We start from the raw sequence: 23,796 nt of genomic DNA on the forward strand, positions 1-23,796 counted from the left end.
GTGGTTGAGTCACCATCCCTGGAGGTCTTTAACAGACGTTTAGATGTAGAGCTTAGGGATATGGTTTAGTGGAGGACTTGTTAGTGTTAGGTCAGAGGTTGGACTCGGTGATCTTGGAGGTCTCTTCCAACCTAGATGATTCTGTCATTCTGTGCTTCCCGCTCTCCCCCCGGCGCTCCGGGCCGCGGAGGCCCCGCCGTCCCCCCCCCCCCCCCCCCCCCCCCCAGCGCCTCTCCCCGCTCCGGAGGCGGCGCCACGCCGCAGGGCAGGCGGAAGGAAAGGGCTCGGCGGTGCGGCCTCGGGCTCAGCCTCTCCCCGCCCCGGGGCCCAGCTCCCCCCGCCCCGGCGACGAGCGGCTGCGGCCGGGGCCGCCGGGTGGCTGCCGGGGCCGCCCAGCGCGGCGCAGCCAATGGTGGGCGGTGGGGCGGGCTGCGAGGCGCCGGGCCGCCCGCTGCAGGAGCCCAGCGGCCGGGGGAAGGCAGCCCTCACTCGGCCGCTGCCGCGGAGGGGGGAGCCGGGCACCGGCAGAGCCATGAAGGACCGCCGGGGGGATCCGCGCCGCCGGGCGTGAACCGCAAGCTCGGCTGGCGGAGCCTCGGAGGAGGAGGGGGGGGGGGGAGGAAGGATGAGCCGCATGCTGCAGGAGGCGGCCCGGAGGGTGCAGTGGAGCCGGTCGAGCTCTGCGAAGAGGGCTGCGTGCCTGGTGGCCGCCGCCTACGGGCTCCGGCTCCTCTACCCCGTCATCCGGCGGCGCCTGAGGCGGGCGGGCGGCGGGGCGGGCAAGCAAGATGCCGGCCGGGGGGAGCCGCGGGGCGCCGGCTGCCCGGGCAGAGCCCCCCCGGCGGTGAACGCGGAGTTCTTCAAGCAGCTGTTGGAGCTCCGCAAGCTGTTCTTCCCCAAGCTCGTGAGCGCCGAGCTGGGCTTGCTGTGCCTCCACTCCGTTGCGCTGGTTTCCAGGACCTTCCTCTCCATCTATGTGGCAGCGCTGGATGGGAAGATCGTGAAGAGCATCGTGGAGAAGGAGCCGAAGAGCTTTGTGGTCAAGTTGATCAAATGGCTGATGATCGCCATCCCGGCCACTTTTGTCAACAGCACCATACGGTACCTGGAGTGCAAGCTGGCCCTCGCCTTCCGCACGCGCCTGGTGCACCATGCCTACGAGACCTACTTCACCAACCAGACCTACTACAAGGTGATCAGCATGGACGGGCGGCTGGCCAACCCCGACCAGTCCCTCACCGAGGACATCATGATGTTCTCACAGTCGGTGGCGCATCTCTACTCCAACCTCACCAAGCCCATCCTGGATGTCATGCTCACCTCCTACACCCTCATCCGCACGGCGCGGTCCCGGGGCGCCAACCCCATTGGGCCCACGGTCTTGGCCGGGCTCGTCGTCTATGCCACGGCCCGCGTGCTCAAAGCCTGCTCGCCCAAGTTTGGCAAGCTGGTGGCTGAGGAGGCGCACAAGAAGGGCTACCTGCGCTTCATGCACTCACGCATCATTGCCAATGTGGAAGAGATTGCCTTTTACCGGGGGCACAAGGTAAGGAGGACAGAAATCCAAGGGTGCTGGGCTGACCTGCAGTGCCCGAGCTGACCTGCACTTCCCCTGCCGCCCTATCCAAGCACTTGGAGTCCCTCTGACATTTAAACCTGTTTACAGCTAGCACTTCCCGTTTCCTAGGAAAATGCAGTCTCACAGGCAGTGTCTGGGGGGAGCAGAGCGTAGTTCCCTTATGCTCTGACAGTGTTCCTGTTTTGCAGCTGTACCCTATGTCTTTCTAGAAAGTTGTTAATTGTTTTTCCCCCACCCAGTGCATTCCGCTTAACTCTTCCAGGCTTTTTTTTTTTTTTTTCTTCCCTTCCTTGTTTATGAGCTACCAGATTTAATGCTGCCAAAATCAAAACCAAACCACACCAGAAAGTCTAGGGGAAAACTCTGTGATAGTAGAGATCGCTACAACCTTTGACACTCTTTTACATAGCTAAGCAAAGATGTAGTCATCAGAGTCTTAAAATAGCTTAAGTACAGTACTTCAGCAGTCGCAGTTACATAAACTAGTGGCCTTTTTTAAAGCCACCTTACTAAGAAATTCTTCGTATTTTATTGGAAGTGAATCTTGGCTGTAACAGCTTTCAAACATGATTTGGAAAAACAAGTGGTATCATGTAAAGTGAAAATGAAAACTGGAAACTAGCCTGACGTATTACTAACACTTTCAGTCCTAGCAATGATTATATAATGCAAATGATTTGTTTTGGTAGAAGCAATCATTCTCTAAAGCTGCCCGTAGTAGTGTTTGAAGTGCAGCTAAATTAAACAGTTTCTTCTATTCCCATGTATACTGGCTCAAACAGAACGCATTATGTCACACTGACTTGGAACTATCTTTGACTTGTTAAACCTCTTGGGATAATTCTCTCTTCCTCTAGACTGCTCACAAAAACAAGAAGCATTGCATTTCAGTGATGAGCCCTGCAAGTCAGAGATAATTGATCCCCAAATGCTTTCCAATTTGAGAAGTTTCAGTTGCTGTGAAACTCTACAGCTGCATCTTCATTAAAAGGATGTAGAATCAATCTTAGATTGCTAGAATCAGCTATAGTGACTGCCTGGTATATTGTTCCTGTATATATCAGAGATCTTAAAAGAACTGAAAACTTGCCAGTGGGCCATCCAGGGACAATGATGTAAATAAGAGCCAGGTCTGCTGACTTCCCAGAGCTGTGTACTTTTGCTGTGAGACTGCAGCACTGTGAAGATGAAGTACCACACTGTAGAGGGGATTAAGAAGCCACAGCTCTGGATAATTGATTACTTTGTGCACGTATGTGAATGTACTTGTATGGCACATATGTCTTTGTTGCATTGTATAAATGTTTTATTTATTTATTTTTAACTGTAGGTAGAACTGAAACAACTGCAAAAAAGCTACAAGGCTTTGACAGATCAAATGAATCTCATTTTATCCAAACGCTTGTGGTACATCATGATAGAGCAGTTCCTGATGAAATATGTCTGGAGTAGCTGTGGTATGATTATGGTCGCTGTGCCCATCATCACTGCAACGGGATTTGCGGATGGCGGTAATAGCATTTTTACTTATTTCCAAATGTTTCTTTGATACTTCCTCAAAAGACTATTCTTTCCTTAAACGTTGTTCAGATTTATATACTGTTCACAGACTTTATTACCAGATCCATGTCTCGTGGGTAACTTTCAGGCATAGGAAGTCAGCTGAGGAAGGAGCAATGCAAAAGATACAGCTTCAAACACAGACCCGATAAACAGCATGAATTCAGGACTTAATGGGTGCTGGTGTGACATGAGATTGTAATGACACTTGCAGTCCTATTCAGTAGTTGTTGGGATGGCATGCTGATTCCTGCAACATCTCCCACTATTTTACAAACTGATACTTACTAACATTCCTAGAGAGCTTATCTCCTCATCCCACAAGCCATACTGTAATTACAATTAGTTATTCTATTACACGTTGGCCTGTTAGCAACCACTGTTTTCCCCTGACTCACTGAAGGAAGAGGGATGATGTTCATATTTCAGGCTGGCATGGCATCATTTTTGACATGCTGTCACAACTTTCCAGGAAGTGATACAAGACTCAAGTAATTTGTTATTGCAGATGGTCTAAGAGAAAGATTGCAGAAAAAAGGGTAATTAGGGAGTGGTAATGAAAGACCATTCAGGGAGTTTGTTTCAACAGGTTTCCTTATGCACAACTGGAACCACAGAATATATTACAAATTTTCTGGGATTCATTAAGTGTAGATGATACAGTGTAAGCAGAAGGATGCATTCTGTGTTTGGTACGTTTAACCAGGAATGAATGGATTGTTTTCAGTGGAGGTCTTGGTAATTACATTCCAAATCAGGGCTGTCCAACTGGATAAGCTTGGTTCAGCCTGCCCACTCTTTATTTAGCTGGCTTGCAGTTGTGCCTGCATGTGGCTGGGTGTTCAGCTGCCTGAGCCACTGGCCATCACACGGCTCAGGAGGGCACTATACCAGGACCAAGGCTGGCATCCAGGTAACAGCTTCAAAAATACCAGGAGGTCCTATTCCAAAATAGACCAATTCGTACCAAGGCATTTCACCTCATGCAGCTAGTGAAGGTTTTCAGCACAACAGAGAAGTGATTAATCAGTTTAAGTCTGTCTGCTAGTATGAGAATGAGTACAGTCAAGACCACACATTGTAAGTATCTCCCTGGTATTAACAGCATGAATTGAAAAATGAAAAAGAACGTCCTTTGCAGGGATTAATTCACAGTGAAAATGTATGGAACAAATGAGTGATAATTGATTTGTGTGCATGCTAAACTAAATAACATTCCTGTTACTCGTGGATATTCTTTTGATAAATACTTTTCAAATGTGGGAGAAGAAAAAAGACACAGAGATAGCTCACGTTGTAAAGCAGCAGAATATTTGCTACCAGCAACATGAAATTGTTAAAGGGCAGAACTTATTATCGAGCCCTGAGGCATATCATAACGATGCTTCATAAACACATTATTAATAATGACAAATCAACATTGTCAAGATCAACTAGAAGTATAACAGCTATTCAAATAATTGAGCAGACTTGAACTTTGAACGAACATTGATCTAGCTGGCAAAACAGTGCTTAACGTCTCAGCAGGTCGGAAGCAAGTTGGTTCAAATCTGAAGGACTACATGGGCCGGGTTCATTACTTTAGGACATTCATTACTTTAGAATTGCTATCAAAATACCAATACCAAATATCAAAACCACTATCATGATCAGACCTGAGATTTCAGGTATATATAACCCCTCTGCCCTGTTACAGTGCCCCACTTTTAACACAGGAGGCAAGCCGTATGAAAAATGTCTGGGGAAAAAAGTTAGAGAAAAGTAGTCTCGGTGGGTTAGGCATATAATATTAGAGATTGTATTTGCAGTGAAATGCTTATAAATTCCATGTAGTTTTAATTTGTCAAATACCCCCAGAATTATGCCTGAAATAACTGATGCAGTGGTTTGTAGAGATCTCCAACCTATTGGGAAATGAGCTAGCCTGGGTGCTGGAAGCAGTGTTAAATAAATTCATCCAAGAGGAATACAGCATAAATGTAGTCAAGACATGGACAGTTCCTATATCACGTATTTTTGGTAGTTCTGCATACCTTGCATGGGCTGTGCTCCCAACAAGACCAGTAAAATTTGGTTCTCTGAGAAGGAAGAAACAAATTTCAACTTAGTTTATAGTAATGAATTAACTAAAGGTTACTCTTCTTGGAGTGAAAATGACGTTCCAAATAAGTGAGAACTACATGAGCAAGAAGCAAGAGTTTTGTAATACCTCCTTTCTTTGCAAGAGGTTTCCTGTTTGTTTGTTTGTTTGTTTGTTTTAAAAAACATACCTCTCATTGTGTTCCAGGTGGCTAGATTACATGCAACTAGTTGATGGTGTACTGTTGCTGTATAATTTAATCTAGAAAATAGGAACACATATCTCAGTTACTAAAAAGTTATAAGACCATCTGAGGACAAAAAAGGGAATATATAGTGTATATGAACAAATTAATTAAATGAGAAGTTACAAAGTTTTCCCTAAATGATCTATAGTTTATTTAAGTGATTCAGATGTAATTATGTAGGGATACCTTTTTGAAGTGTGAATGAAAAACAGCAAAACACATTTAGATTGAAATATCTAACGAGGACAGAAAGACACATCTGGCTTTGATACTGCATGCAGATTTCTGGACAGTAGATTTCTATAACCTGATCTTGTCAGTGAAATGAGGCAGTTACCAAGAAAAAGCTATTGTTTGCTATACTCTTGTTCTTGGGTCAGATGAACAGAGAAGCTGTGTTGTTAGAAATACCTTATTTAAACACATGCCTTTAATAATAAAATAAATTACTGCATTCTTAGAGAAATGTTACCAAGTTTGCATCAATATGAATGTTTCTTTTTAAGTGAGTAAACAAGTAAGGCTGAAAAGAAATAATTGCAAAACCAGTAAATGTTCTATCAGAAATCTGCTTCAGATTAGATTTCACTTTTTCATATTTTGAAAAATTTCAGTTGCATCATTATGTATTAAAAGGAAATTATCTAGGTAGACAAACAGTATAAAAAAATAGGATGTTTTGCATAAGAAGATGAATTCCTTATATTCCCACTTAGTTATTGTTCCCAAGCTATCTATGCTAATTGCATTCACCAAATCTTCCCAAAGGGTAGTTTTTGTGGAGTTAGATTTTTCTTAATTTAAAAGCTGCTTTATAATGACTCACATTTTAATCATAATTTATTTTGTAGCGATAATTTTCGGAAGAATATGTAACATAATTTTTTATTTTTTTCCTTTTAGAGATTGAAGATGGCCAGAAACAGGCAGTGGTTAGTGAAAGAACAGAAACTTTTACTACGTCACGAAACCTGCTGATCTCTGCAGCAGATGCTATTGAAAGGATCATGTCTTCATACAAAGAGGTATCATACATCAGTCAAATGCAAACCAGCAAGGAAATTAAACAGGATTTACATCTAATGTAAAATGCAACTAAATCCATGGAGAGCTTTGAAATGATTAAAGTTTGGTATTTAGATTTAGGTCCACAAAAAGTCAAAAGTGCACAGCTGCCAGTATGATGCAACATATAAACGTAACTTGTTGTACCTGTCTTCAGGTGTCATCAGAGTACAGTAGAAGTTCCTGGAATCAGAGTGATAAGGGTTCAGATTCCTCCTCTGTTTGGAGCACAGGCCTGTATTCAGGTTGTCCTCCTCCCAGTGGACAGTGTATTGGGACTCGCATGTAGAAAAATACATGAAATACAAAAAGAATTGAATGCTTGGTTCCTGGCCACCTAAACCATAGAATATTTTTAGTATTTTCTGAACCTGTTAAAATGTATATAATTTTTCAAAGTAGAGAAATTTTAGCAGGAAAAAAATTCCGCCCTAGGAGTGCAGGTAGCCCAGAAATACAGGATTTTCACCTGGAGGATCAGAGATGTTTCAGGACCTCACCCCAACTCTAGTTAAGTTGGACTTTCATCTGTGTTCTCTCTGGGGGATTTCTCTAGGTGCAGACCGTTAAGCAGAGGAAAAGCTCTGTTATTCTCCTAAACATTCCCTTCTAAATTTGGTTCTGTGTTTGTTCAGCTAGTTTTTGCTCATCCTTTTGGTGGGGACCCCTTTTCTGGAAGGAGGCACACATTAGCTGGGCAGCTAATCAAAGACTATGGATTCCATTACTTGGAATCCAGCCATAATAGCTACAGCTTTTTAAATTGGGAGAGGAGAGGTAGTTTGGTGCCTTCAAATACAGTCTCTGAAAAAGCCAGAGCCTGTCTTTTTTTTCTTTTTTTCTTTTTTTTTTTTTCCACAAAGTGTTCTTCTCTAATGGACTGTGATTTTGACCTATGCTGCTTTAGCTGTTTCCCTTCTTGACCTCTGCTCTTATGAGACTGCCAGATAACCTATTATGCACTGATGTTATTCTAATTTATTTTCAATAATTTAGTCATTTATATAATGTACATGGGGACTTACAAACATTGTGGTTACATTTTTTGGAAACAAAAATCCTTGCAAAGTAGTAGCAACAGCTGAACAAACTCATTTGTTTTATCATGTGGTGAAATTTTAATCCAGGCAGTATGTGATCAAAGATCACTTCTTAGAACTTCCATCAGAATTTTACATTAATACTTTTCTTCAAGAAATATTGCAGAAATTTAGGCAGTTTCCAAAAAATGACAGTATACTTCATTCCACTAAAAGTGGTAGTGTAGCTCCAGTTCTTGCCCACCTCATCCACCAGAGCAGCCTTCTTCCAGGCAATGTTGCTCAGTTTGCAGGTGAGGTTGGCTCAGCTTTTGTTTGCAGGTCAATAGTTTTGGTAGTACTTCATGTTTTGACAAAGTGAGTTTGTAGAGTCATGGTTTAGAAACCTACTACAAGTTATATTTCTTCTGGGGTGCTGTTGGTGCACGTTTCATTCATCATATGCAGGATTTTCTCCATCAAGCGTCCCTGCTATTTGCTAGAAGGGTTACCGCTGAATTTGCTAGAAGGGCTGCAGTGTGGAGAACAATGTTACAGCTCCTACAGCCTCAGGTGCTGTTAGCCCAGTACTTTTCCCAGCTGTAAATGCAATTACCAGTAGGGCAAGACAACATCCCCCTGATGGAGTTGAAACACTGGCTGATTACTCTCTTGAAACTGAATTTTTTGAGATATTGTAGCTAGTTAACCTCCAGTGGAGTGATGGCCCTGCCTAGTACTCCTGAATCTTGCACAAACAGTGAAATTTGCACAGGATTGTATCTTGCTCTTCCTATCTTGCTCTTTGCATTTAGTATAAAAATCTGTATGTTTAAAAACATCTAATTGTACCTACATGATAAGATGCTGAGGCCTAATTCTTTGCTGCCGGCAGATGGAGGCAGCTCTTTGGGAGTTCTTGGCGGTGTCAGTGCCTGTGAATAGGAAACCACCAGGACCAGAGATCTGTTCTTTCTGTATTCACCAGGTGGTAACTGAGAAAAAAGGATTTTAAAAATGAGAAAGCCCTTTAAGAGACCTCACAATTTTAAAAATTCCCAGTTGTAATCCAGGGTCTCAGGTTCAGCTCTGGTGCTCTGTTGATAGGAGAGTCATTTCTTTTCTGTACCGTATTTTACATTAGCATGTGCACTGGTGCTACCTGTTTTACACAGGAAAAGCACACCTGTCCCACAGAAGGTTTAGGGAACATAGGGAAATGAATAATTATGGGTGTATATTTTTCTCACTGCTGTTGGCCTTTATTTTCCTGGGAAATGCAGGTATTTTGTTTTTCTTTTGTATGATAGGCTATTTTCAGCTATCTGACATAGCTATTCTCCACAGGCTGAAGACTCTACTGATCAGTGGAAAAGAGCAGTCCCTGCAACCTCCTCATTTACTGGAGCTATAGTAAATTACACTGGCTGAAATCCGTCCCCCTCAAACCATCTGTGTTTGGCTTGTAGGAGCTGTGGTGGCATTTGGGTTACCACAGAATCGCAATGGATGAAAACTGATAGGTGATGAAAGATGCATCATTGATCCTTCCAGAGTAACATCTGAGAAGCAGGGACTTAGAGTAGCTGGAAATGGTTTTCATGAGTCTTTGGATAAGCATCTAATTTACTGAATTTGTGACGTGTAACTGAAATGAGGTATTAATTGTTTTGCAGGTTACTGAGTTAGCAGGATACACAGCCCGTGTCTACAACATGTTTGCTGTTTTCGATGAGGTGAAGAGAGGCATCTACAAAAGAACTGCCGTTATTCAAGAGTCTGAAAACAACAGTAAGAATGGAGATAAAACAGAGTTACACATCAATGGGCCCTTAGAAATCAAGGGTAATTAAGTCACATTTTTATATATTTCTCGGGGGGGAATTCCTGGCTGGTGTAACGGGGCAGTAGTTGAACAGAGGTTTTGTTTCTGCAGCAAGTCAGCCTCCAGAGACCATGTTGCCTTCCATTTTATCTTCCTGCTGTTTTGTAATGCTGTGCTTATTTAGTGCTTTTCTAAAACACTTCCACAAAGATTGTCCAAGTATGTTCTGTGAAAACTTTCAGTGAAAAAGGTATTTTCAACTGTACTATTAGTTGTGGTGGTTGCGGTGGTTGTGGTGGTGGTATTAGTATCTTTACATGGACAGTGCCTGCTTTCCTCTGACATTTTTTTCCCCAGAAAACTGAGACCATAACATTTTCAGCTCCAAACACCACATTGTTTTGTTTGGGATAGGAGAGATAATAATAATTTGTTTTCAGCTGCTATTAGCCTGTGCTCATTTTTTCATCATTTAGTGGGAATTGAAAATGGACTGGCAACTTTACCATTGCCCCCATCTCCCAAATGATCTGATCAATATGCAGTTCCTCCTTACAGTTCTTCCTGTCTGTATCCCGTATCCTTTTCGTGCTACTGTTTTTCTATCTGCACCCCCCTCAAAGCATTTTCTGTGTACCATCTCTCTCCTTTTTTCTCTGAGGTACATCATAGAGGTTTTGCAATGAGCTTTTCCTAATTTTCCCAACAGCCCCCTTCTGCTCCCCATCTCTTCTTTGGTGTTGGAAAGCCTCCTTCCCACCTTCTGGCCTCTGAAAACTAAAATATCAGTTGAGTTGAAGGCACCAAAATGCTTTTTATGAAATATTTTTTTTTACAATTTCAACAGCATTGCCCTTCAGCACAAATTTCTCAATGGTCCTCTGAGAAGGTTCTTCAAAATAAACAGTCTGATGCAGTGTAATAGATAGCTGTGGAAACAGCTGATGTCTTAATCTTGTAAATCTTGGTAATATTTGGCTGGCATTGGAAGAAATGACATCTTATAGAAAAAAGGGTTTTAGTTCATTTGGAACAACAAAATCACTTTGACGCTATTTTAGATAAGTATGTATTTTAAAAACAAATACCTTTTGGTGTGACAGAATGCTGTTTGTGTTCCCTTTTGGTTTTGTACAGTAATACACTGCTCCTTTTTTTTTTTTTTTTTTTTTCTACAGCCTTGTCCTGAGGTTTGATTCATCCACAGAGACACATTTCATCTGGCTTGAATTCCTCCTAAGTCGTGGTGACTAGTGTTTGCTACCGAGTGCTTGCAGGCTCTCAGAGGCAGCTAGCCAATACAAAACATTAGACACAAGGACTTAGACAGAATTTAGGCCAGATGAATCTAGGCCACAGGTTCCATATTATTCTTATGACAAGTTCCATTGTATACTGGTTTTCCTACTGTCTTTCAGTCTTGATATTTCAGAAATCCCTGCAGAGTGGATTTATATGAGGATAAAAGTACACGTGCTCACAGCATCTACGTCTCCAGTGTTAGAAAAGAAAAATTGTAATATTCACCTTCTCCAAAGGCTTTTTCAACACGTATTCTTTTTAAATCATCCAATGTAAACTCATGTACCTAAATAATGCCTGTGCTGTGTGCTTGCATTCACTATTGTCAATAAGGCCAGTGTGAAAATATGAAAAACATCAGAATATTTTAACAGACAATAATATCTCTATATACGTTGTATATCTAACAATTCAGAATTTTAAAGTTGAAATATAATGGTGTACAGCTTGCAAAAGTACTGGCAAATTGTATTTCTGATTACATCCACCAAGCTTTAAAGGCATGTTAAGCTTGCAGTCAAACACTCCAAAGTTGGGAAATGAGAATTAAGTTTTCTTAATATCTACTTGCCTTACTTTTTTTTATTATTATTTACAATTTCTCTTCTGTACCCAAGTGCTTCAAAAATATATGTGGATTTTGCAGAATTTGCTTGAGATTGTCTCCACAGAAAATTATCCTTCAGATAGGCAGATGAATGCTAACTCCAGTGGATTTATGCATGTGGAATGACCAGTATGGCCCGCTTTTATGAAAGTATGTCTTGGCCAAATCTGTCAAAATCTGTGGTGTGGTCAATCTCTCTGTTGCATACCAGGTGCCCTTGAGGAGTCTGAAGGCAGTAGAGCCTGCTATGATAAAGATGCATAATTTTTTTTTCAACAGCAAAACACTTTTGTTTTCCATAATTTCACGTTGAACACCGCAGAACCATTTTAAATAGAACTTACTGGAAAAAAACAACACTTGAGCTGATACATGACAAACAAATTTTTGCCCAGTTTGTTTTAGTTTGACAAAGTTTGAAGAACTTGAACAAAGAGCCTCCTAAAGGAAAATGTAAGACTTTACGTTACCTGGAGGAAATACTACCAGATCCTTTCATAAGAAACTCAACTTTTCTTTAATTCCATTTTTCTTTATTCAGATTAGTCTAAGTTTTAAAATGTGCAGCCTTCTAATTCAGAGGGTGATCTTTGTTCTTTGTATCTTGTGCATAATTTCTGGTACTTGTCTTGGAACCCAGCTGTTGGGTTCCGTTAGACAAGTCCATCTGCAGGCAACCAAGAAGGTAGAGTTGATTTCTTTTTTAATTATTCCCAGGAGAATTTGTTTCCAAGTCCATGTGTTATATACATCCAAATGTCTGATGGGCATTGTATATTTAAATTTACCACTAACCCAGATAGTAAATATAGCTATCGGAGTGAAATAATATTATAGAAGTTTCCACAAATAATACTTAGGATTTTATACTGTCCGTGGCTTCAAAAAGAGATGGAAGCAAGCCATTAAATATTATATCCTTTGCTCTTGTTGCTGGGGGAGGCTGAACTGGGCTTACAATTTCAGAGCAGGTAGCAAAAGGAGATTCCATTTTCCAATGAAATCTCCAGCAGAAAGTATACTAGATTGCCTGTGTCCAAAGCTATCCTTGAACTTTTTTTTACTGATTGATAATGACCATCAATTTAAAAGAAAATACAACAAATACAGGTAGGATATGAATAAATGTCTCTTTTTAGTGCACTATATATTTCTAATGCATGTTGTGCATTATATTTATAATGAAATTTTGGATCCATTACACACTTTTGGCTAATACTGACCGTGTCTTTCTGACCACGTAACATACATTACTCAGATTTATCATTCAAGTTGAAACTCACCAATTTCTACTTCTCAGCTGTGCACAAAGGCTGCAAGATACTGCTTAATGAGAGGTTTCAAAAACATTAAACATTGCTGTTATCTTTTTTTTTTGTTTGTTTCTAGGAAGAGTTATTGATGTTGAACATGGAATTATTTGTGAAAATGTTCCTATTATTACTCCGAATGGCGATGTGGTGGTTTCCAGACTAAACTTCAAAGTAAGATGATATGCAAGAATCTTCTGATTGTTGCCATCCCATTAACATAAACAGCACAGAATTCATGTACCTTATGTTAAGTACTTGGAGGAGCATATGGATAGAAGGGGAAGTCCAGAAAGGTAGGCATAGTAGTTTGACAGAGGCAGACATGTGTAGTTTATCCTGCTCAAAGAAAGAGAAGAGAGGATTTCTGGTGCTGTTTCCAGCTGAAAAAAGAGACCTGGGATTTTTAAGGGCATATATGAGAGTCTGCATCCGTTTTACTTAATCTCGGTGAAATTGGGATGCTTTACTCACATGGCCTCCTTTTAAGGTCTGAGTTCACAGAAACAGTGAAAAAACATAGTATGTAGTTAGCTTTAGCTGATGATCACAAAGAGCAGTACTAATAGTTGACAGTATAGTTCAAAAGTCTTCACTCAGTAAAAGTGGAGTCTTTACTCAGTAAAAACTTGGATTTTTTTAAAAAGCTTTTACACATACCACTCAGCACATGCTTGCGGTTTTAATTGTTGACCTTTACTGAATTACTCCCATGCATATCTTGATGTACCAGTGCAGATGTTACTATTTTTAAAAACAGTTGAAATTACCAGAACACTAACTTGAATAATTCCAGCAGGTCCATTAATTTAGCTAAAGCAGAGTTCCTTTTGTCACCTCTATGCAGTACGGGCATTAGCAACTGGAAGGACAGGGTCCTACTTATAGCAAGGCTTCCTATGGCTCCAGTGTAAGAATTTCAGATTTGTAAAATTGCAACTGTACAGTCAAGGAAACAGTTTTGTTTATTTATTTGTCTCAGAAGATAAAATCAACAAAAAAATATAATGTAACAGTGTATTTATATAAAACATTGACATTGTGATTATGCATAAATATATACCCCTATGTACACATGTTAATATTTAAATGAATAAAACCAAGTGTATTGCACCCAAAATAACACTGGTAATTAAGTAGGGAAAGACAACATGAAGTAATTTTTCCAAATCATTTGATCTGGCTCACGTAGCTTAAATTAGTATTACCAATGGGCTTAAATTAGTATTACCAATTACTGCTCTGTATGCCATTAGTAACTTGGGACCTGATCCACATTAGAATAATTGATTCTGACTGTGATGTATTGATCTTTTGATATAATTAGCATACCGTATAGAAGCACTCAGACATTATAGAAATTATTTTCATTATTATAGCTAATTCCACTGTTTCCAGAATCTGTGCATAAAAAATGTGCGGGTGATTAATGAAAAGGGTTGATAATTTTATATAAATGCTTGCATACCTCCCTCTAGTGTTCTTAGAGCACCCTGTGTCATAGCTACTGCACAGTAACATCTTCTCATTTTCATTATTATTGTAGGTTGAGGAGGGCATGAATCTTTTAATCACTGGTCCTAATGGCTGTGGAAAGAGTTCGCTTTTCAGAATTCTAAGCGGTTTGTGGCCTGTGTATGAAGGAGTGCTCTACAAACCCCCTCCCCAGCACATGTTTTATATACCACAAAGGTATGTGTTCTGCTCAAGGTGATACCCCTTTTTTTTCTGGTTACATGACTTTTGATCCTGCTTCTCTTATTTTCCATCTGTGATATCTAGAGCCCAGTTACAAGGTGGTGAGCACCACCTCAGCTGTACTGAGAGTGCTAAAAGAAGAGATTCGTTTTTGTTGGTGATGCAAATCTTTAGTCATAGAGAAGGGGTAGCTCAAATACCCTTGTGATGGACACTACGCTTCCCTGATGGCTAAGGAGTCCTTTATGATTGGGATCAAAGGGAACTGACTAGAATCTGAAACAATTTTGAAATAGACCTAGTAGATACTAATTCTGATATCTTTTAAAATGAAAGATTAAAATAAGCAAGAGTGTTTTGGTTCCCAAATTTTGAATTGTTCAAAATAATGGTAAAAACTTCAGCTCTTCAGCTTTTACACTGTAATACAAGAATCCAATCCAATATTAACGGCAAATTGCCTTTTTCATAATGCAGGTTCATTTCACTAAGGGGGAACGGCTTTTTTATGCTTCGTTTGTGCTCTGACGTGCTATTGGACTCTCAGAACATAATTTAATGCAGTTGATCTTGAATATCTCCTCAGAGACTTCTAACTAGGTTGTTTTGTGAAAGCAAAATCAAACACTGAGAATCTGTGATTGCTTTCTGTAGTTCATTGCTTCCCATGGGCAAAAGAAGTATTCACGGCACAGTTTGTAGTCTTGTTTAAAAAGTACAAGTTATTAAGCTGAATGGAAAACATTAACTGATGAATAGATTTTCCTTGCTGCAGCTGAAGTTAACGCAGACAATTTATCTATAACTTTTTCAAATTTATGTATAATTTACTGTCATCCCCTGTCATAAAAGTTCTACACAGAGAAAATTTTGAAATCGTGGTACCTCATGTAATGTTCTAGACTCTCCTGGAAAGCATTACGTTATTTGAGTGCTACTGGCTAGAAAAGAAATTTGATTTGCAAGTTAGACAACAAAAGTAAATTATACATATACTTTTACCTACCTACACACAGTCTTCCTAGAAAAAATCAAGAGGACTTGATTGTGAAATAGAGACGTGGAGTTGGAAGGTGAAGTATGTGAGGTTTCTACTTCAGTGCCATTATTTTATGGCTCCCCTCATGTTAGCTCTAAAGCTGTAGTTTTCTACACCTGTGTGTTCATCAAATACAGTATTTCATTAACACCTTTGCAAGAACCACAGCATTCTGAGTTTATGGCAAGTTGTTAAGTGTTTTGCAGTTTAATTCTCAATGTCTCCTCTTTGAGATACGGTGGTATATGTAAATCATGGTTAACAAGAAGTAAAATGTGTGTAGAAAGATACTGCATGGCATATTTCATCATATGTTTGTCTGAGAAAGCTACTTGCATGTTTTAAGTTGATAATTACTGGGTATCTGCCATTCTGAGCTTGCAGTTATAAGGGAGATATAAATAAGATGGTATATAAAATTCTTAACAGGTTAATTAAGTACATAAGTGTCTATAAGGTGCTTACAAAATAGGACTGCTTATTTTTATTCTCTTCCATTAATAGTTATAAGACATTTGGGACATGATTTTTTTATTCTGTTACCTTCGAAATGCCTAGTGTGAAGCAGCTCTGTGTAACAATTAGCAGTATTTTTTAGAGGATAGAATGTTTGTGGAAAACAGTGTTTTTCCTTAGTGTGATATAGCTTCTGAAAACAAAAGTATCAATATATTTGTAAGTAAAACTAGTTTTAGAGACACTCTGCCTCAGTTAGTTAGTAAGTCCTTATTCAGTTTTTCTTCTCTTGTTCTATTGCAGTTCATCAAACTCTGAACTTCATACAGAGTGCTTATTTTTCATATTGTCTTTCCTATCCACAAATCTCAAAGGCTTTATTTTACATCTGTATGGGATCAGGGAAAGAGTTATAATCCCAGTTTTATTTCTGACTGACGAATGCATGCAGAAATCACATTCCATATTATTGAAGTGTCTGTTAATGTTGGATGATCAGTTTGAAATATACAGAGCTTTTGTTTTTGAGAGTATTCAACACTTATAACACATTTTTTATTAAAATCTGATCATTCCAGCTGGATTTGTGAATGCTCAGCTTTTCTGGAAGTCTGGTCCTATGTTTGTCACACACGCTAAAAAAAAGGTTGCAGATAGTGACCAATTGTGGACGTTTTGGTTTAAGTGACCTGACCAGCTTCTACTCTGTAGTCAAATCAGAAATAAAGAGATGTGAAGGGCAACGTTCACTAGCACCACCATTGTGGGACAGACTGAACACTGAGTCATCAGTCTCTGAGCAGCTTGAGGGCTTCATTCAGGTAGTTGGAGCAAAATGCTTTAAGTTTTTCAGAACAGTATTTCAGAATTCCTGTTGTGTGAGATGTTCCTAAAATCATTATTTTTCATAGGTGGAACAAAAAGTATTCTGAATGTTTTTTGTTGCAGAAAATCTTGAATTTCAACCACTTCTGTTCCCTGTGATCCTAGGCCCTTCCCAGAGCAACATCTGAGGCCTTCAGCCCTTCCCACTGATGTCCCCTTTACTCTCGGAGTATCACTAGAGTCTCACAGTGTTTACGCAGATTTGGCGTGGTGCTGGTTGAGGGGATTGAATCCCATCTGTTGGGTTTTGCTTTCCATAAACGTGGTTCATTCTTAGCTGTTTCCTCTAACTTTGGGGTGCTGGAGGAGTTTGCTCCAGCACACCTGTTCATTTCAGACCTCCAAGTCAGAAACCAAGGTTCAGCCAGCATCTGTGCAGCCCTCTGCGACTGAAGCTGTGTAGATACTGGCATATCATCCTAGCAGGGGACCCTGAAGGTGTCAGTCCAGTGCAGTCCATCCCAATACCATCCCCCAGGAGAAAGGGTGCAGTGTGGAGGTCCTGCTGCTGCTGGGTTGTCCCTGGGATACCTGAGTGATGTTGCCATGCCTTGGCTCTGCATGAGCTCTGCACTGCTGGAAGATTTTTTAGGGGTATTCCCTTCTTAGAGAGCAACAGTGAGTGACAGAGAGGGCTCTTCTGACAAGAGTGCTCCATGTTGTGGCTGAATATTTTGAAGTCTGCTTTGGTGGAGAGTTCAGCTGTTCTGGTGGGGGTTCTGTAGGCTCAGAAGCATGGCCCATCACTTTTAAGCGCCTTGTATTTTGAAAGGGACTGTGAGACTTAGTCTTGGAGGGATTTGTGGGTGAGTGTGACTGAGTGCAACAAAGGGGTTGGCAGAGGACAGCCATCAGATTTGTTAGGATGACTGTGAGGATTGTGAGCTGCTTCTTTCTACTCAATGTATTTGCTTGCTGGGCTTTGAGAGTCTTAGATGAGTATCTGATGAAAGGTTTGAGCAGCTAAAGAAGAAGGGCAGGGTCTGGTTCCACCCTCTTTCCAAACAGGTGGAGTTTGTTAAAACATCTGGGAATTATGGACCCGGATTGTGCTCAAGGTCAGGGGGAGGGAAGGAGTACCATTCTTCATGGGGTGCACAAGTCTGAAACTGCTGCTGGAGACCACTGCACAGAGCAGAGACACCAAGAATGACTGGAAGGAGATTCAGTTTTAAACCGAGGTTTATACATTTCAGGAGCAGATGTGGATTGCCTTATGTGGTCCTGGCAATTTTTGTTGCCTTTATTCCACTTCAAAGTGTTTTTTAACAGCTCATCTATTTGTGGCCTAAATAAATTACACATTTAGTTGTTTTTTTTTTGTTTGTTTGTTTTTGTTTGTTTGTTTTTTGTCTGTCCCTGTCTCTAAAATACATGTAGAATTTCTGCAGTGGTTACTAAATCATTCTGAAGTCCTGAAATTAAAGCAGCTTATTATGGAAGTTCACACTGGTGCAACCATTTTGCTTATTAACCCTGTGTACAAATTGCTGCTTGGTCAAAACTTTCTGTTTGCTTGTTTAGAAATAATTCTAAAACTGCAGACTGGAAAAGATGGCGCCCTGCCTCCATTTCATCATCTACATATTGCAGTATTTCTTTAGAGAAAATTTGGGTTCCAGATCAAGAGGATTTGGGAGGTGGTAAGACAGTGTCACCTGGTTTCCATCTACCTCACACGTTCATTTGTTGGGTAAATGGAACTGAGACATAGCAAAAGGCTTTCAAGTTGATGGATGTCTGTTAGAGCAGTGAATGAGGACAACATGTATAATTGTGTATGTCTCTGTTGCAAGGACATGGGAGATGTCCATGAATCAATATCGATACAGCTGAGCCTGGTGAGAGCTTCCTCCTGCGTGCCTGTGGCTGAACATAATTCTGCATCAGCCTTCTTGGCCTCTTCAAGTTGTGTGCACTAACCTCATCTGCTCACGGGGATTGGTGGAGAATACGATGACTGCTGAGTAACAAAATACTCCGCAGTAAATAGGAGCTCACTGAAAAGATTATTTTTTCATCTGTGCTCGAAACGTCAGTGTTTTTATTATTGCAAAAATGCATGGGAAACCATGTCTTTGAGTTCAAAGGCTACGCACAAAAGTATGATTTATTAAAGAGTGAATTATCTCATTGTATGCTCCAAATTTTATCACCAGTGCCAACACTTTGTAGTTAGATTTACTTAGCATTATGTAGGCTTTAAAACAAAGCCTTAAGAGTCCCTATTTTTTTATCTCTCTAGAGTGCTTAGCATCATTATTCTGCTGCTTTTTATTTTACCTCTCTGAAGTCATATTAGATTTTTTTTTCCCCTTACACAGGGACAAGGCCTGTAGAATTTGGCCTTAATCAGTCACAATTCTGATGGATATTGATGGGGCAAACTGCCCTTTTGGGGAGCAGAGAGAGAGAAGCCCAAGGATTTTTGTGAGCATGACCACCACTGCCTGTGATGTGCCTGTAAAAGAGGAGGTGGGCGAAAGGGAGGGAGACTTTCTGTCTTCCCTTTCAGCAGTCCAGCATCATATTGGTGACAAACGCAGCTTGTTCTTGGGAATGGATTAATGTTATGGAATGATAAGAATGGTTTGTCACAGAGTCACAGTCACAGAATGGTTGAGGTTGGATGGGACCACTGGAGGCCCTCTAGCCCAACCCTTCTCCTCAGGCAGGGAGACCCAGAGCACTTTGCACAGGATCACATCCAGGCGGGCTTTGAATATCTGTAGAGAATGAGGTTCCACAGCCTCTCGGGGCAACCTGTGCTCAGTCACCCCATGATAAAGAAGCTTTTCCTCATATTCAGCTGGAACTTCTTGTGTTTCAGTTTGTGCCCATTGCCTCTTGTACTATCAGTGGGCACCAATGAAGAATTCTTTTTTTTTAAATAACATATTTTTTCATAGCACATCTTCAGGATATCTGAAGGTGGTCTGATCTCTCCAGACTCTGCCCTGTTCCTACTCTATTTACCTTAAACACAGGATGACAGGAATTACCATGCTCTAGCACACAGTTCCTCCTAACATACCTCTGCTCTTGCCCTCTAACTAAAACTCTTGGCTTCCTCAGTTGTAAGGAAACACAGATTCTGCATATGTTGGTTCTCATTTTGTTAGTTCTCCTTTTGATATAAATGTCAGCAGAATTTTATACCTACATACTTGCAGGTTACCTTGACAACGCCACAGAAATATTCAGTGTCTCTCCACTGTGAAGCAGCAGTGAAGCTGTAATCACCATTGGGATATTGATATAAATTATTCATTGTTTTCTGCTGTATGAGTCTTATTCGCATTGAGGAATATATCATGCAGTCCCTGTTGGTTCCCTAACCTTTTACCATGACTCCCCAGTCTTCTCAGCACATGCCTAACACATCCATCAGTATTTTTCTCTGTCTTCCTTGAGGATTGATTCACTGATTTGTATTCATAGTAGCAAAATTTGCAGAGTACTCCATTCTCCATGCTCATTTTCATTGGTTTGTCCCTCCATTTTGTTTCTACTGTAATTTGGGTATTTTTTGAGAGTTGTGTTTCTCCAGCAGCAGGTGTAGCTTCCCTCTAATTCCACGTGGTGTTCTGATGGAAGACACAGCCCTGATCACTTTCTCAGCAGTCACCACAACGGTGACGTAGCACAAAAGATCATGGTTTATAGCACCAAAGGACATGGTTTAGTGACGGGACTCGGCAGGTCAGGTTGATGGTTGGACTCGGTGATCTTGCAGGTCTTTCCCAACCTAAATGACCTATGATTCTATGATGACTCTTTGTTTCTAGTTCTGTATTCTCTCTTTCTGTTGCTCATTCTAGTAGAGCTCTAATATTGCTTTCCTTCAATACCTGGCTTGTCAGATGCTAAAAGAGAGGCAACCAAGATGTACCAGTATCAAATGTTGTTTGTTCTACGTCACTTAAGATTCATGTACCTGTATTCACCTGTCTTCATATTAATGCTAGGTCAGGATGGAATGTAACGGACTAAATGTTTCTGTGCCCCTCCTAAGCTGCTTGTTTTTGCACGTCTGCTCTATTTCTGATATTTTATCATGAGATCCTCTGCAAGTCTTTTCCTGTCTGGTGTTTTTCCTTCTCTATTCTAAAAATATCCTCGACTACTAAACAAATCTGCATCAGCTATGAAGATACATTTTCTCTCCTCAGCTCTGTTGAGTAATCCAAATGTCTGAGGTGATTTGCCTCAAGTAGTCCAAGCATATTCATCACATGGGTGAGACCAAACAAGAGTATTTCAGTTCTGGGTGATACAAATAAAAAAAGTGGTAAATTAAGAGTAATTTTTACATTATAAGCACATAAAAGCTTGCAAATTACAATGTAATTCTAGTGTTACCTTAAGCATGGAGGTAGTTAGTAGTGGCCACTGCCATTAGAACACGGTTGTTTTCTAGACAAGTGTTGACTACCTGAACAACATCATCTTGCAGAATTGCTGTGCTCGCTTCCAGGTAGCCTGTATTACATATGAAAGGATTTGCAGATGGACTGTACGTATGTAGTTCTTCTGCATTAGACTACTTTCTCGTTAGCGTGTGGGCTGTTGATAAGAGAAGTCCAAGTGAAGTGCTGCACTAATATGCCTGTTCAAGTCCTGTTGCCTCAACTCATTTAGATAAGCTCAGATGTCTCGGTGCTAAGTTATATTTTACACATCCAGATGTCTCTTGTCAGCTCATACAGCTGTGTCTTTATGATCCCTTTAGTGGAGGTCAGTCAGAGTTACGCTGTACTCTGCACATGCCAACACCACACTAGCAATCTTCATTGCCTATCAGCATTTTGTTGATGTTGTACCACCACGTTGACTTACTGCTTCAGTACTTTGCCATCATTTCCAATCATGCTGTATAGATATCTGCTCCTTTGCGTACTTCATCTCTGTGATACTTACTGTTATCAAGTTCATGGCACTGCTTTTAAATATGCGCATTTCCAAAGTTCACCACTTACCTGACAGATGAGAAAAATTCCTGTGATAGATGGTGTTAACGTAAAACATATGATAATTTACTTCTGTTATGTGTGATAATTTTGATACAGGTTTATTCTAAGGTATTAAATGCTACTTTTTTTTTTTTTTTTTAAGATGAAGCAAGTGAAGGCAGGTTAACTCACTATTCTGCTCTTCGTTAGAATGAGTGGCCTGACATCTGTGAGGACCCTTTGACTATCCCCTTAACCAGGGCACAGCTTCTCCCATTTCATCTTACCATGACTCAGGTAGAAATGCTTGTACTTCTCCACGGTGGTTGGAGGGAGCCCTTTCTTACCTCATGTAGAACAGAAAAGTTCTTGCCTTGCTGCCTGAAGGTTAGCTGAAGCTTTGCCTGGCAGAATCACTAGGAGACATCTCTGTTTCCACTGAAGGCTCACTCACAGCTGTAAAGTTTGAAGGTTTTTAGTTTGCTCTATTCTGACTGATTGCAGGGATATCAGTACAGTACCTTTTCATAGCGCATTGCGTACAAGATTCACCTATGCTAATAGTCAGAGGTGGAAAATGGCTTTATGGATTAACTGCTACTCCCTCTCAAGCCACGCAAGGTGCCTTCCTTACTGGCCAGACACAGCTAGCTAATTAAAGCACAGCTTACAAGTCTTTTCCTTTATTAGGCAAAGAGTTGCAGAAATCCCAGACTGAAGGCTTTAGTCAGCTTGTTGCATTGGGGTTTAGCGTTTAGATTTAAAATGTATTTGCATAAATCCAACATCTGTCTTAGGCCACAACTAAACTGATGTTTGTGAAGGACTTCAGCATGCTGTGGCGTTTTGGTGCCTCAGTCCCTTCAGACAGGAGCATTGTCTGGGGCAAGCTGTGCCTCTGGGAGGTTCCAAAAGACATAAAACATATCTTGGGAATCAAGATAATGTTGATATGTACTCAACTTCTGTTTCATATGGAGACCAACCCATTTCCTAGTGGGCAGTTGTCTGCAGCACAGAAGCCAGCACCACACTTGGTACAAATGAAGGCAGGTTTGAATCGGCAGGGAAGTCCAGACTTGCGTTTTTACAGAGATTCCAGTATCATCTCATGTCTACTGGTGGTCTTTTCTGTTGAAGTAGGTTCTATTACTGCCACCTTTTGTATAGTTGGACGCAGAGGCTTCCTTCTCCAGACTCATGGAGGTGGCTCACTCAACGCACAATGTGATCACTTGAATCTGAGTGCAAGCCAAGTTCCTTTTATTTGTGATCCATGAAAGAAATCAAACATTCAGAGGATTAAGATCCATTCAGTAACTCATTGCGTTTCTGCTACGTGACAGATACACAAAGGTTTAATGTAAAGTGCTGTCAGCTGCAAGGCTGATTAAATACTATGACGTGTATGCAACCTAAAGGTGAAATCCATTCTTGTAGTCAAAGCAATATCCCTCCTATTTTGAGTCTTGCTTCAGTATTAAGCACGTAAATCTTATTTTGGCTCCTGCACAAGAGTGAGTGTCACTAATCTGCAGAACTTCCTCCATTTACATTCTTTTGAAGTGTCTTCCTCAATGTTACAGAGCTGAATTTTTCTCTGTGAGTACACCTATTTGCAGGAATATTTCCACAAGGATCTCTGGCAATCATCTGCTCTGTTTTTCAGAGCTTATTTTGGACACCATGTTCTTGCCAGCATGAGCTTGCAATACCTCCAGCTTCCACCTCCTTCTTTTGATAGGATTTGGAATATCAGAAATTGACATCCAGCACCAGTAATTACATGTTGCTTGCACTTACCAGGCATCCATCTATGTGCTGGACTGTTTATGGAACTTCATTTAAAAACTGGGAACATCAGGTTTTGATTTTTTTAAGTACATTGTCAGGTTAAGCTTGACAAACATTTTATAAATATGAAGTCACGAAACAGATTATAACAACTAAGTACATGGGCGATATTTATAGTCTCAAAGTAGCAAAGCAACCTGTGCTAAGTTCATTTTGGTAAAGTAAACAGTTCACTTTCTTTTAAAATGTAGTTTCAACAGCAGTGCTGTGAGAAAAAGTCACTTACAGGTTATCTGAGCTCGCTGTATAACTTAGGAGTGGTAGGGATGAACTCGTATGTTAGGAAGTAATCTGGTGGTTGCATTTAAACTGAGTAGT

At 40.7% G+C, this 23,796-nt stretch overlaps 1 protein-coding gene across 1 annotated transcript in view; it reads left to right on the plus strand.

Annotated features, from left to right (window-relative positions):
• The first annotated feature begins 625 nt into the window (after positions 1-625).
• Positions 626-23,796, plus strand: part of ABCD2 (ATP binding cassette subfamily D member 2) — a 43,697-nt gene continuing 20,526 nt past the window's right edge. The window contains exons 1-6 of the mRNA XM_035323975.1: positions 626-1,546; positions 2,910-3,090; positions 6,370-6,491; positions 9,227-9,395; positions 12,674-12,768; positions 14,141-14,286. Coding sequence (XP_035179866.1) covers positions 626-1,546; positions 2,910-3,090; positions 6,370-6,491; positions 9,227-9,395; positions 12,674-12,768; positions 14,141-14,286 — 1,634 coding nt within the window. The remainder of the gene's footprint in view (positions 1,547-2,909; positions 3,091-6,369; positions 6,492-9,226; positions 9,396-12,673; positions 12,769-14,140; positions 14,287-23,796) is intronic.

The sequence above is a fragment of the Oxyura jamaicensis genome, chromosome 1 (assembly GCF_011077185.1).
Source record: "Oxyura jamaicensis isolate SHBP4307 breed ruddy duck chromosome 1, BPBGC_Ojam_1.0, whole genome shotgun sequence".
In the NCBI taxonomy this organism is placed as follows: Eukaryota; Metazoa; Chordata; class Aves; order Anseriformes; family Anatidae; genus Oxyura; species Oxyura jamaicensis.